This window comes from Anas acuta, chromosome 15 (assembly GCF_963932015.1).
Source record: "Anas acuta chromosome 15, bAnaAcu1.1, whole genome shotgun sequence".
Classification (NCBI taxonomy): domain Eukaryota; kingdom Metazoa; phylum Chordata; class Aves; order Anseriformes; family Anatidae; genus Anas; species Anas acuta.
Genome location: NC_088993.1, coordinates 18054208 through 18067070, shown reverse-complemented (window position 1 = coordinate 18067070; position 12863 = coordinate 18054208). Strand labels below are relative to the sequence as shown.

At 53.2% G+C, this 12863-nt stretch overlaps 1 protein-coding gene across 3 annotated transcripts in view; it reads right to left on the bottom strand.

Moving 5' to 3' along the window:
* The window catches only part of HS3ST4 (heparan sulfate-glucosamine 3-sulfotransferase 4), a 63118-nt gene extending 51190 nt beyond the window's left edge, over window positions 1–11928 (bottom strand). For all 3 annotated transcript variants that reach the window (XR_011101625.1, XR_011101626.1, XM_068699336.1), the window contains exon 1: window positions 11042–11928. Coding sequence is in view for 1 of the 3 variants with exons in the window: in XM_068699336.1 (XP_068555437.1) it covers window positions 11042–11694 (653 nt within the window). In the remaining 2 variants the exon portion in view is untranslated. The remainder of the gene's footprint in view (window positions 1–11041) is intronic.
* Between the last annotated feature and the right edge of the window lie 935 nt (window positions 11929–12863).

The following is a 12863-nucleotide window of genomic DNA, read 5'->3' as shown; positions in this document are numbered from 1 at the left end:
ACCTTAATTTTCAGTAGCAACATATATATTAATGTAGGGGGTTCGCATTTTAATTAAGGCAGCGTACGTGTTCTTCAGTACAACACTAAGTCATCCAGCAAGAAACACGAAGGATATAAATCCTGTTAATGAAGAAGGAACTACATATTCTGAGCTGTACATTTAAGCACCAACATACCAAATGACTGTTACACAAAGTGCAAGGGAGTACTCTAGGAGGAAGACTGGGCTAGAAATGCAATTTATGTTCCGGAGGGCCACACAGCACTCATATGGCACCATTGCAACTGCAGGCCACAAATGTGCATCCCAAAGGCGCAGCAAACTAGCCTGCTGTGCCTCTACTTCTTTGCAGAGTGCCCTGGCTTGTCCTGTGCTCCCCAGTGCCTGTGAGCACCGAATGGCAGCTGCAGGTCTCCTTGGAGCCGCTCCTGCTGTGGGAGCCTCCTGAGCCATCCTGCATCTTGTTCAGGAACAAAGCCACCGAGCTGAAACTCCTCTGCAGAGCCACTCAGCCCCTTCCCTACCCCCAGCATCCCAAACCGCTGCCCTCTGGATGCAGGAAAGAAATACATTCACTTGCCAGGCTGTGACGTGCTCCAAGAATTAGCAAAAGTTAATGGGGGGCACTAGCAGAGCCACACTGCAAAGCACCTTGTCGGCAACCCTGGGCAAGAACCTGGAGCCAGGCAGCAGACGTGCATCTGCTGTGGCACGCTGAGGTGCCCTGCAGGAGCCCTGGCCAGCAGAAATCCTGGCTCCTGAACACATTACCCTGATGGCATTCAGCAGGTTTAAACTTAAACATTAATAAGTGAGCTCCTTGAGCGCACTTGCAATGAGAAAACATTTTCTCTCCATTGACCGTATCAAAAAAAATGGCTGAAGAATTTCTGTTCAAATTTTCCAAATTACCCAGTCCATGGCAGAGACATGGATGATCTCCTGCAGAGACAACCACATCTCAAGATGAGAGTGTTTGAGAATATCATGTGGGAATGGGGTAATAATAAAGCACCTTGATGTAACTTTACCAGCAGTGGCTCTAGCAGAAAAGACTGTAATGATCTAATAACACATTTCCCCTGCTGCCATTCCAGCCTCAAGAAATCCAGAGTAGTTTGAGCCTTAAATCCATCCCAGTCTTCCTTTGTCATTAATTGTTAGGCTATTTGTATTATGCATTTTCCATACTGAGCAGACTCCAATTTCATGGTGGACTAGATTGCAGGAATGCCTCTTTTAATCTTTTTAATTCTAAAGTAGTATAGAACTTTAATATTTTCTAATCGAGTGTGCATTTACTCACATCTAACAATATCACCACAATTTAGGAGCAATAAAAGTCAAGCTACTGTCAGTATGATAAGCTTGCCGCTTTATTTCCAAAGTTCAATCAGTTAACCTAGGAGAGCAATAGCTTTCCTACAATGAGTAACGATGCAGAATAATATTTAGACAGAGATAAACCCTTTTTGCATAGGAAATTGCATTACGAGCTGCCGGGTCTTAGAAATTTTCAGCTAGCTGCGTTAGTTTACCAAGGAAGTTATTGCCTCAGGCATTTTTCTACTGTGCTTTGATTTTTTGGGGGGTTTCTGGAGGATTTGGAGCTGAGTAAGGAACCTTTATTGTTCTTGATCTAGGCGTGTGTAGCACACCCAGCAGCACAGCGCTCCCTCCTCCCACGCCGGCTCGCATGCAGCGGGCACGGAGCAGTGGAGGGGCAGAGCGGCCCACGCAGCGGCCACGGCAAGGGACCAGGCCCGGGCTGCGGTGGGGATGGCGCAGACCGTGGCAGGGTGCCCATGGCACAGCCCCACACTGCTCCCCGGAACCCCCCAGCAGCTGAGGAGCTGGGATTAACGCGGTTCAGATCAGCAGCCAAGAAACCAGCTGGGAGCGCTGACAGCGCAGGCGATGCCCGCGACCCCTGGGGGAAGACCAAGCTGGGATGAAACAAAGGCCAAATAAAGACCTCTGGCAGCAACGACTTCAGGACCCATGGTCAGCCACCAGCAGTTCATGAGTCATCGCTCTGCATGTGAAAGGCCTGGCATGTGTTTAAACAGGTGGGACTGGAGCTAAGGAAATCATAATTAGTAGCTCGCCCTGATGAGGTGGCCCCTGCAGCCCCAGGCCAGCCAGGAGCCACCTCCCCAACCCGAGCTCCCAGGAGGAGGCCCTGAACGCGGGGGTGACAGCCGAGCAGCCCGGGGGAGCGGACGGCACAGCACTGAGCCCTGACGCCTTTCGGAGCTATTGCCGCCTCGTAGCTGGCATTACACAGATCGTATGTTTTTGTCTTTTCCTTGACTGGGTGATCGCAGCTTGTGCTGTCAGCTGCTGAATCCAAATGCGAATTTAACACACGCTTCTGACTCTGACGTTTGCTTTCCGTGAGCGTGCTCGCCTGCTCAGCTTAATTATATGAATGTCCATCAAGAACAAATACAGAAAGGGCAGAGCTGAGGCTGAAATAAAGTTATTTGCAGATGTGGATGAACACTAATAGAAAGTATATTATATTACTGTACCCATCTCCATGCAAGATGAAAGCATCTATGTTCTAAAACAAAGGAGAGCTCTGAACCCAGGCTACCAGAGCATCGCTGCTCTACTTGGAACCAAAATGATTGCCCGCTAATAAAGGAAGGGGCCGAGTCCACTCCAGACTGGCTCTGGAGGGAATGGAAATCAGATTTTAAGCTCGAGATGTGCTACAGCAATCTCCGTAATACAAAATAAAGTCTGGCAGATAGAGTTATTTTTACCCAAAGTCAGTGCTGTTGAGGAGGTTCATGGCTTTAACTGACGTCCCCCTACTATTTCCTCTTCCCCCAGGCCTCCCTTCCTCAGTTTCTCCAAGGTACTGACAAGATTGGACCAGACAGAGTCGGGGGTATTTTGGGAGGATCCTATGTTACTTAGCTGTGAAATCAATTGTGAATTTTGCATCCACCCTCAGCGTTTGGCCTGTTTATATTGCCAAATAAATTCTTTAAAGAAGTACTGTACTTCACAGGAGAGCTTGTCAAGGTAAATACCTTCATTTACATAAAATGTGACTAGCAATTGAAATGTTAAAGCCATAAAGAGCAAGTTTATGATCCATCCTTGATGCTTGGATGTATAATATGACAAGGGGGAAAATAGTGTGCCTTGCAACATTTACTAAATTGGTATGTTGACTCTGGGGATGGAAATGGGAAATTTGAAAAAAATAGGTATTTTTCCCCATAAATATGAATCCTTTCCACAGCCTTCAGATACTTGCCTTTTGAATACTCTCGCTCAGCTTGGGAACAGCAGCTACCCAGACAAGCAAGCAGGCAGGAGCGTGTCGGCAGCAGCCCCAGCCCCCAGGCACCCCCACGCACCAGGGTCCCAGACCAAAGCACCAGGGACCAAAGCCCCATGCCATCCCCCCGGCCCCTCCGCCTCCCTTCTCTTCACTCCAAGACACCGTGCCGTGCTTCAGTTCGCTGGGGCAGGTCCCGGTGCTCTGGGAGCGCTGGGATGCCATCGGTGCCACGCTGCCCTTGCACACTGAAGCCACCACACCATCAGCCCCAAGTCCGAGGGAAGGCAGCCCCCACACACAATTACTGTTAAAGCAGAGATCCGAGGAGTAATTCCTACAACCCACCCCTCTCTTGTGGCCGGCTTCACCCCCAGCAGGCTGAGAAACCCATGGGGCAGATCCTGCCGGGGGCTTTCCGCCTCAACACCCCAAGAGCAAAAGCAGCAGAGTCACCGAGGCACCACGCTCTGCTGCGGGTGAGCCTGTGCGGCTGATCTAAACAGCAATTCCTCTCTGAGATTGAAAAGACTCTTATAATTTAGGGTTTTGTTTTCAACTTTTAAAAAGGGACTGGGAACCAATTTAAACCACTTCAAACCCTAAATAATACTTTTAAAAATGTGAATTAAAGGGTAAAATGGACTGCTGCCTACTTACATACCACGGTGAAATTATAATATCCACACTTAATGCTCTGGAAAGTTTGATAGTGTACGTTCTTCACCTGAACTCAGCACTAACATTTCAGCCATTCATTCACACTCTTACCCTTCTCAATTCATTGAAACTACTTCAAGCAAAAATCATTTGAAAGAAATTACCTCTGTGTATTACACCATGAGCAGTGAGAAACGTCCCACATGAGCCTCTCCAGCCCCCAAAGCAATAAAATTTCTGCTGAAGTGCATGATATAATAACTCAGGGAAAAGAAGTCCCCATGACAACAAGAGGTAAGAGAAATCCATGAAAAGCAAAAGATTCAAACCTCTCTCAACACAAGGTGTCACCAATTTGTACTGGAATTTGCACTTTGAAAATCAAAGGCTTTGTCCATAACTTTCTCTGAGAACCTGTTGTTCCTTCACCACTAGTCTGTACTTCTAACGGAACAGAACAAGCCTCTCTAAATCAAAAAAAAAAAAAAAAAAGCAAAGCAGGGGTCAGACTCATCATTTAAACCCATGAATGCAACCAGCTGGCTCTTTGCCTTTCTCTTTCCCAAGGCAGCTGTTTTTCCCCAAGGCCTATTTTTGGATTTTCTGTAGTATCTACGTGCTTGAGTGATACTGCCTTCACACACTGAGTGAAGCTCACCAACTTTGACACTACAAATAATATTTAAACTATTAGAGGCAAAGTACTGTGGCATTTACATAAGTGGATTATTGAGCAAAATCCTAGAGAAACCCTACGTCTTGAAGGCACCGTGCAATAGTAAGATTATTTCAGGCCTGGAGACACGCTGTGGTTCCCCCTGTGCCCCGAGGAATGCTCCAAGAGCCATCGCAAGCCTGACCTCTGCCTGGCTCGGCTGTTCTTCTGAGCCTTGGTTTCCCTCCAGGCCTTCTGAGCCTTGGCGTCCCTGCCCTGGGAAGCGCCGAGCTGCCCCGGCCGCAGGGTCCCTGCCCACCAGGAGGGAGCAGGAGCGAGTGGCGGGGGAACACAGCCCCCAGCCTCCAGGCTGCCCCAGCTGCAGGCTCTGAGCAGGGCGGGCAGGCTGCAGCAGGCGCCTGGCTGCAGGCGAGCACCTTGCAGCAGGAGGCAGGAGCAGCTGTCCCCTGCCTGCGCGTTGTCCCTCGCACTTATCTCGAGCTCTTTGCGAGAAGGAGCGAGCGCAGCACGGAGAGGCTGGGTGCTGAAAGCCGCTGCCATTCCCATGGCTACAATCAAGTAGCCTGTGGTTAGCCATCATCAGGTGATAAAACACTGCAAAGAGGCCTGATTTATTTCCGCATCCCATCCCTGGATCTGAAACAGAGCGGAAAAGCTTGGAGAAACTGCTGACAAACACGGGTGGTGAGCGGGCTCCCCTGGCACAGGGAAGGGGCAGAGGCCGGGTGCTGGCACACGGTGGGGTCCCCCCGGTAGCTCTGGGTGCAGAAGAAAATCCAAGCCAATGATGCCGGCCTCTCTCCAGCCTCCAGAAGGGTGAACTGCAGGGACAGAGTAACAGACAGCCTGGCCCTCTTCTCACAGCTGCCAGCCCACAAGCCAGGAGAGCACCATCAGCTCTGCTGAGAGCTGGGTGCCGGCTCTGCCAGGGCTTAGCAGATGTGAAATGGACGAGGTACTGAAAGAGCTAAGTTACACGGAAATACTGGTGCAGTCTTCAACCCTGATAAATCTCAATATATTGGATCCCCAGAGGTGGGAGGGCAGCTGAGTCACTACATTTCAGCAAAAGCCAACTCACAGCAGGTCCCAGACAAAAAAAAAAAAGTAAAAAAAAAAAAATCAATACACTTTCCCTAAGTTACCAGAAGTGCAGAGGGCACAGTACACCAGGAAGGCCTTTTACTGAGAAACACAGCAGCTGCCAGGCATCTGCAGTGGTGCCCGTCATTAGAAGCAAACCCCAATCTATCCTGCCACTGTAGGTGTTCCTAGAGTGCCCATCAGCGCAGAATGGCAGCACTGATGGAAGCGGTTTGATTTTCTGAATATCCTGAACGGATCAGAGTGGCATGAGTATTACCCAGCAACACAATTACATCTCACAGCAAGGCTTTCGCTGCGTGAGGCCACGGCCAAAACGGCCCCGAGCTGCTGCTGTCCAACAGCTGCTAAGGGATGCTGGAAGGGGGTCTCATCGCACGTCCTTGGGCGCTTCCAGTGCCATTTCTGCCGGCAGCCGTAGCAGTGAGGGCACAGCACTCTGCAGCAGGATCAGCTCCTGTACAGCCTCCACAGAGGAGGCTGTGCCACACCAGCCTCCAGATGACAGCAGGAGGGAGATGAGACCGCAGGCAGCGCCCCGGGAGGAGCGGAGCCTGTTACAGGGATAACCATGCATGACAGCAGCTTCCCAAATACAGATGAGTTTAATGTCCACAGGGACATGACAGAGCATTGGCTCCCCAGCCACAGCCAGCTGCTTCTTGAAACTGCTGGCTCAAGAACACGTTTATTCTTGGGAAAAGAGCTCCCTGTCACGGTATTCATCATTTGTATGAGGGTAGTTGCTTACAGAGTAACACACCGGCCTGACTGTTACGGAGAACACAAAAAAAAAAAACACAAAAAAAACACCACACAAAACAGACAGGCAGTGAAAATAGCATTAGACATGCAAACCATTTCATTGCTTGTCATGGTGACTGCTCCCTGCAGTGGCTGCAATGGGACTACTCCACGCATAAAGCTACACCCCGTATAACTGCTTAGCATGTGGAAGCCTGGGGCAGAGTAACAGGAACGTGGTCTAATTACAGAGACTTTGCCGCAGCTTCTTGGGGAAGGCTCCGCTGAGAGGGAGGCAACGAGCAGAGCAACGTGCATGTACACAAAGAATTTAACTCCTGAGGTGAGGTTTTGGAATAACCTTCAAATCAGCGAACCTCAGAACTCCAAATGTAAGTTAACCATTATCAGACCTTCTCTCTGCTTTATGGACATCGTATTTTTGTTGAAACTACAAAATTGACTGTTATGAATCCTCAATTTTCTGCTAAGCATTGGATGTCCAGATAGCCTTCAAAATGCAAACGGAAGGAATTGAACCATCTCCCGTTCCTGAGCCTGCAGGCTGACGGAGCTGCTGGTCTGAGTCCTGGACTGTCCTATTCAGCGAGCCTGGGAGATGCTGAAAGAGCTAAGATCTTCTCTTTTGGTCATCCACACAAGCAGAGCAGCCCAGCTAAGCACCGTCTGTTCAGGCTGCTTCTCCCTCCCCATGCACTGCGAGCCTCAGCCCCGTGTTCCCTGACACCTCCAGACTGCGGGTGTAAAGCGGCCCCAGGGCTCACACAGCTGGCAGAGGGCAGGGCTGGGCTGTGTGAAGCCAGCAGGACCAGGGTCACCTCCTGCTTCCCTGCAGTTAAAGCTGCCCAGGACCACGCTGACCAGCGGGGCTCTGCTGCAGCCTCCAGGTCCTGCCCTCCCTTACGCTGCCTCTCCAAGCTCAGCACACACCAAACTGAGGCTTCCAGCACTACAAGGTGACAAATCTGTCTGAGGGTCAGACACTGTGGGCAGCTGGCAGTTCCCTTTATCCACAAAATCCTCTTGTGCTCATTTGCAGTTTTTTCTCGGCCAGGCGAGGAACTCGGGCGTATCCTGGATGCTGCCTCAGTTGGTACTGAGCATTTGTAGGTGTAAGCTTACTTCCTTTACTGCTCAGAGGCCTCTAGGAGCTTCCCCCTTGTTCTGGTGCCCTTATTGCACTCCCAGACAAGTCTCTCAATTCGTTTCCAACCGCAGGACAGCTCAGGGCAGAGCTCACAGCACGGGACGTGCCCACGGAGGCAGGAGCATCACGCTGGGGTGCACGTCACCCACACGAGCACCAGGGGCATGCCCGGTGCCTGGGCTGAAGGGGCAGCGGGCACAGCCCTGGGCGTGCTGGGGGCACACAGACACTCAGGCACTAAAACCAACTGCATTTTGACAGGGAACAACGGCACATCCTGTGCTTTAGAAGGAAGGACAGTGTGGTAGTCACCAGTGACTCCCCAAGGAAAGGCAGATAAACTTGCCAGAACCTGACATGTCCATGGTGGGACAGACTTGTGGTGTCATAAGGACACTGTCAGCCTCCACTGCCCAAGGTGGTCCTTACTGCCAGCTACCAGGGTCCCAGACCTGAAAGAGAACTGAAGATATGCAAGGAATACATACACCAGATATAAGTAATGCCACCCTGTTAACAAAAGAAATGGTTAAAAGTCACTTCCACCTACCCTTCTACCTTTAATAGCAGTCAAGTTAATTTAATAGAAGTCAAATTAAAATCTACATTAAGAAAAAAAAAACAATTAGGAAGTTATCAACAAAAGTTAATGCACATCAGGTATTAGGTGCAGCTTAAAGAAAGTTCAATCACTGAGCTGTGCTTCAGACAGACAAACATTAAGATGTACAGAGTCACAAACTGGAGTCACACAAACAATGCTGGCAGCATAGCACAAAACAACCGAAACAAGCCTTGAACTCAGTTTGCAACAGTACATGTGTAGGAAGACTTCGGTTCTGTAATTTCTACATAAACTTTGACTGCAGAGTTAAAGCAATGACAAACAGCACAGCTTTTCCTAAAGGTTACCAGGAAAACAGAACAGACTGCAGAGAGCTGGTGCAACAGGCTTCCCAACACCGCACCACCCAACACACAGAAAGCTGCATTTTGCACTAACTTCAGCCTCTGAACACTGTCCCGAGACAGTCAACCGTAAGCACTGTGTCCAGGATCTAACCTCAAGGCAGAAAAAAAACAAATGCGTTGGACACACACAACAGAACTGGTAGCCTTTAGGTACCGTCTCCATTTCACACATGGATAAACTAAGGTGAGGAAGTTGCTGCAAGACCAGCCCTCAGCTGTATTAACAGCGGTTGGACTAAATGATAAGCCTCTCTTCCCAACCCTGCTGGACTACCCAAAGCCATTCTCAGAAGTGAATGAGAAAGCAAGGAACACTGAGACGGATATTTCCTTATTTCATTACACATGAAAAATGAAACTCAACCGTATTAAAAACTAACAGCTTATAGTTCAGGAAAGGAAGTGTTATATGTGAAATGTAAACAATTGATAAAAGTCACTGTAAGGAGATGCTAGTATAAACACTTCAACAGCTGGTTTTTTTTTTTTAAAAAAATAAATAATAGGCATTTCCATTGAAAGGAAAAGTCTCCAGTTACTCTACCTGGTACACAGCTGCAAGCAGTCAGCCTTCGTAGTGCACCCAGTTAATATCAGAGAGGGTCAGGAAGAAATTCCTGCGAATGTGGGTGGCGATCCCCCCCCCATGCTCTGCAGCTCTGTACAGCACGGAGCAGGGCAGCCTCCTGATCTGCCACAACACCACCCACCAGCACAGCACAAGGGGAAGGCAGCCTGTGGCTCCTGAGGGCCGGTGACACCGTAACCTGCTACCTTGTTCCAGCAAGGCTGAAAAACTTTTACAAGGAGAATGGAAAACAATGCTGTCTGTGAAGGTGGGATCGGGTTAAATAATCAGGGCAAATGCTCAGGGCCACGGTGACAATTAAAGCAGCCAAGTCATTTATTTATCCCCTGACCAGAGAATCCATCCTCCAGCCCTGCCGAGGAAGCTCGCAAACCAGCTCTGACCCACTCTTTTCATCTCACACCTCTCTACCAGAGCAGCACATCACTAGCGCTGGAAATCAGCTAAGCAGACCATAGAGCTACTGCAGAGATGAAAAATTTCAATGCTTTCTGTAAGCGAAAACATGTGTGCACCGTATACTCCAGGAGAGGAGTTGCACCCACACTCTAGCCCTTTTCTTGTAGCACGATTTTAAAGATGAAAAAGCAGCTGCTTGCCATATTCCGTGCTTGATCTTCTTCTACCGATTTTGAATAAAACCAAACCCATCTATATGCAAGTCTCTAGCCTCTTCCAGCAAATTTTCTACACGTATTTTTCAAGGCAAAGCTTTCCTGCAGAAAAACAAACAGTAAAAAGAAAAAAGACCACGTCTGAAATTACTGTATTAATATAAATAAAATAACGTTAGTCAACCTTTTATTCTTTCCCCACGTTGGTACAGAATACTAAAAACACTCTCAGAAACTAACATACTTTCAGAGTGCTGATCTCCACTTTACTGAAGTCCCTCAAGAAAATCCCTCAGCATTTTAACAAAGCCAAGTGGATGCTACACCAAGTATTATGAGGGCTTGGCTTCCACAGTTTCTGTAAGAAGTTGCCTAGAGTTCCTCAGATTTGCATGCAGCTCTCATGAAAACTGTGTACACTAATGAAGAGCATCCAGGTAACCCATGCAGTAACCAACTTGCAGCCCTGGTATAATTCCGTCTTAATTTTCAGAACACACATGCAGCAAAGATGCAGAACTTCATCTGCTTAACCACAGACTGCTTCTTGGAAAGAAATTAGTATGGGTTTCTTTTGACCATAAACTGGAGAACCACGGTAATTCGCAAGCTACACTACCATGCTACATTCTTTTTAGCTTAAGACTAAAAAGAAAAAAAAAGGAGAAAAAAAAAAGCCGGGGGGGAAGAGAAAACCAAAACACAAGCAACAAAACCCCGAGCCCTCACAATTCATTCATTTGCTAAACCTGCCAAGGCAATTAACGCTTCCTTACTGCAGTTCAGGGTTTTCTAGTAGTCAGAACTTTTAAGATTCCCTAAAAACGTTACGCTATCTACATTCAGAGGTTTTTTCACGAATAGAATTAAACCTTGTCAACGGAAAACAACTTTCTGACGTGGAACTTGTTGAATAAAGAGTACATCTCATTTGCGAGGTGCAGCGCGCACCAGAGCGGGCATCGCCGGCCACTTCAGCACCCGCAGCAGCCGCCGGCACAGCTCCCGCTCCCGCTCCTGCTCCTTTCGGCAGCTCCGGACCCGTCGGGACGTGCCCAGCACCGGGCGCTGCGCTGTGCCCCCGGGCGGGGCCGCGACACCTCCCGCGGCTCCTGCCCCTCGGCCACGGCCCCGCACCGAGGGAGCTGCAGCCGCGCGCCCCTCGCCCGCCGGGACCCTCGGGGGCCCCGGGACCTCCCCCCCCGGCCCTCACCTGTACCACTCGAGCCCCTTCTCGTAGTTCCTGTCGAAGAAGTGGGGCTCGGTGCCCACGGCTCGCACGTCGGGGTGCGCGCGGATGGCCTCCAGCAGCGCCCGCGTGCCGCCCTTCTTCACCCCGATGATGAGGGCTTGCGGCAGCCGCTTCTCGCCGTAGTCCGGCGTGGTGCTGCTGCCGCCGCCGCGGCTGCCCGGGCTGCCGGCCCGGCTCAGCTCCTCGTCCGTGGTGCTGGACTCCTGCGGGTCCCTCTCGAAGGCTCCGCTCTGCGCCGCGATCGCCTCCCCGGGGGCCAGCGGCGTCCGCGGCCAGGCGCCCGCCGCCGCCGCTTCCCGGCTGCCGTTGGCGGCTCGCGTCGGGGCGGCGGAGGCGGCGGGGGCGGCGGGGGCTCCGGTGCCGGCCCGAGGGCTGCCGGCGGAGCGCGGGGCCGCCGAGCCGGGCGGCGCGGCCGGGGAGCGCGGGGCCGCGGGGGCCGCCGTGCCGGGCAGCGCGGCCGGGGAGCGCAGGGCGGCCGGGCCGGCGCCCCCCATGAGGCTGTAGCACAGGTAGGTGAGGCAGAGCGAGAGGCTGCACATGCAGAGCAGCTTCCGCGCCGGGGGCACCTTAGAGCCGCGCCCGCCCGGCACCCCCGGCTGGGCGGGGGGGGACATGGCTGCTCCCCGCTCCTCGCCCCGGGCACCGGGCGCACATGGTGTCAGCCGCCGCCCGGCCGCCCCGGCCGCATGGGGCGCCGCCGCCCTCCCGCCCCGCCGCCGCCGCCGCCGCCGCCGCCGCGGGGGGGGAGCCCCGCATGGCACGCTCGCCGCCGGCCCCCGCCGGGCACCGGGGCGCCGGGACTCAGCGCGGCCGCGCGCCGCCGCCGGCCCCGCACTGTTGCCGCCGAGTTGCGGCCGCGAAACTTTGTGCCGGGTGGGCGGCGAGATGCGCGCTCCCGCGCCGGGAGGGGAGGGGACGGCCCGCCCCCGGCCCCGCCGCCGCGCCGGGAGCGCGCTCGGCCCCGCCGAGCCGGGGGGGGGAGCAGCGGCCGCTCGGCACCGGGGCCGCCGCTTCGGGCAGCTCGGTGGGTTCCCCCCCCTCCCCGGCTGGCAGCCGGCATCCCCCGGAGCCCCCGCCGCGTGCCTGCGCCCCCGGCCCCGGGGGGGTGCGTGCCGCCGGCCGGGAGGCAGCGCTGCTGTGCGCGCCCTCCTTGGGCTCGGCAGAGCCACGCCGCAGCCCCTGGCCCCTGCGTGCACCCCAGCGGGCCCCCCGAAACACACTCCGTAGTGGCAGCCCCTCGGCCCGCTGCCCCCAGCCCACGGCCCCTGCCCGAGTCTCCCGGCTCCCCCACGGCTCCTCCGGGAAGCGCCTCGCGGCTGGCCGCGGCCCCGGGCCCCGTCCCTCCGAGCAGAGCGCGGGGGCTCCGCGGGGACGGGCTGGCACCCGGGGAGAGGCGAGGGGAGGTGAGAGCCCACGGCAAGGGGCAGGCAGCAGCTGGCGTGCGGGTGCAGCACAGCCGAGGGCCCTGGGGGACACGGAGGACCCACGGTTTAGGTGCCAGGAGCTGCACCGCCTGGCAAGGCTGGCCGCAGCGCTCAGCCAGGTGTCCCCAGCCTCGGTGGCACAGGATGGGCCCGACAGAGCCTCCCTCATCACAGCTTCTCCGGATCTGCCACCGTCTCTTCCCAGCTGAGCATTTCAGCACTTCCCACCTCCAGTTCTCAGCTTTGGCTTCAGCAAGGATTTTGTGAGGGGAAGAAATGCATTAATGTCTCTCAGCCCTCTCCTGCCCCTCATTCTGGGGTCTTCTGGGTGTCTCCCTCACAGGTATTGCACTAGGGCA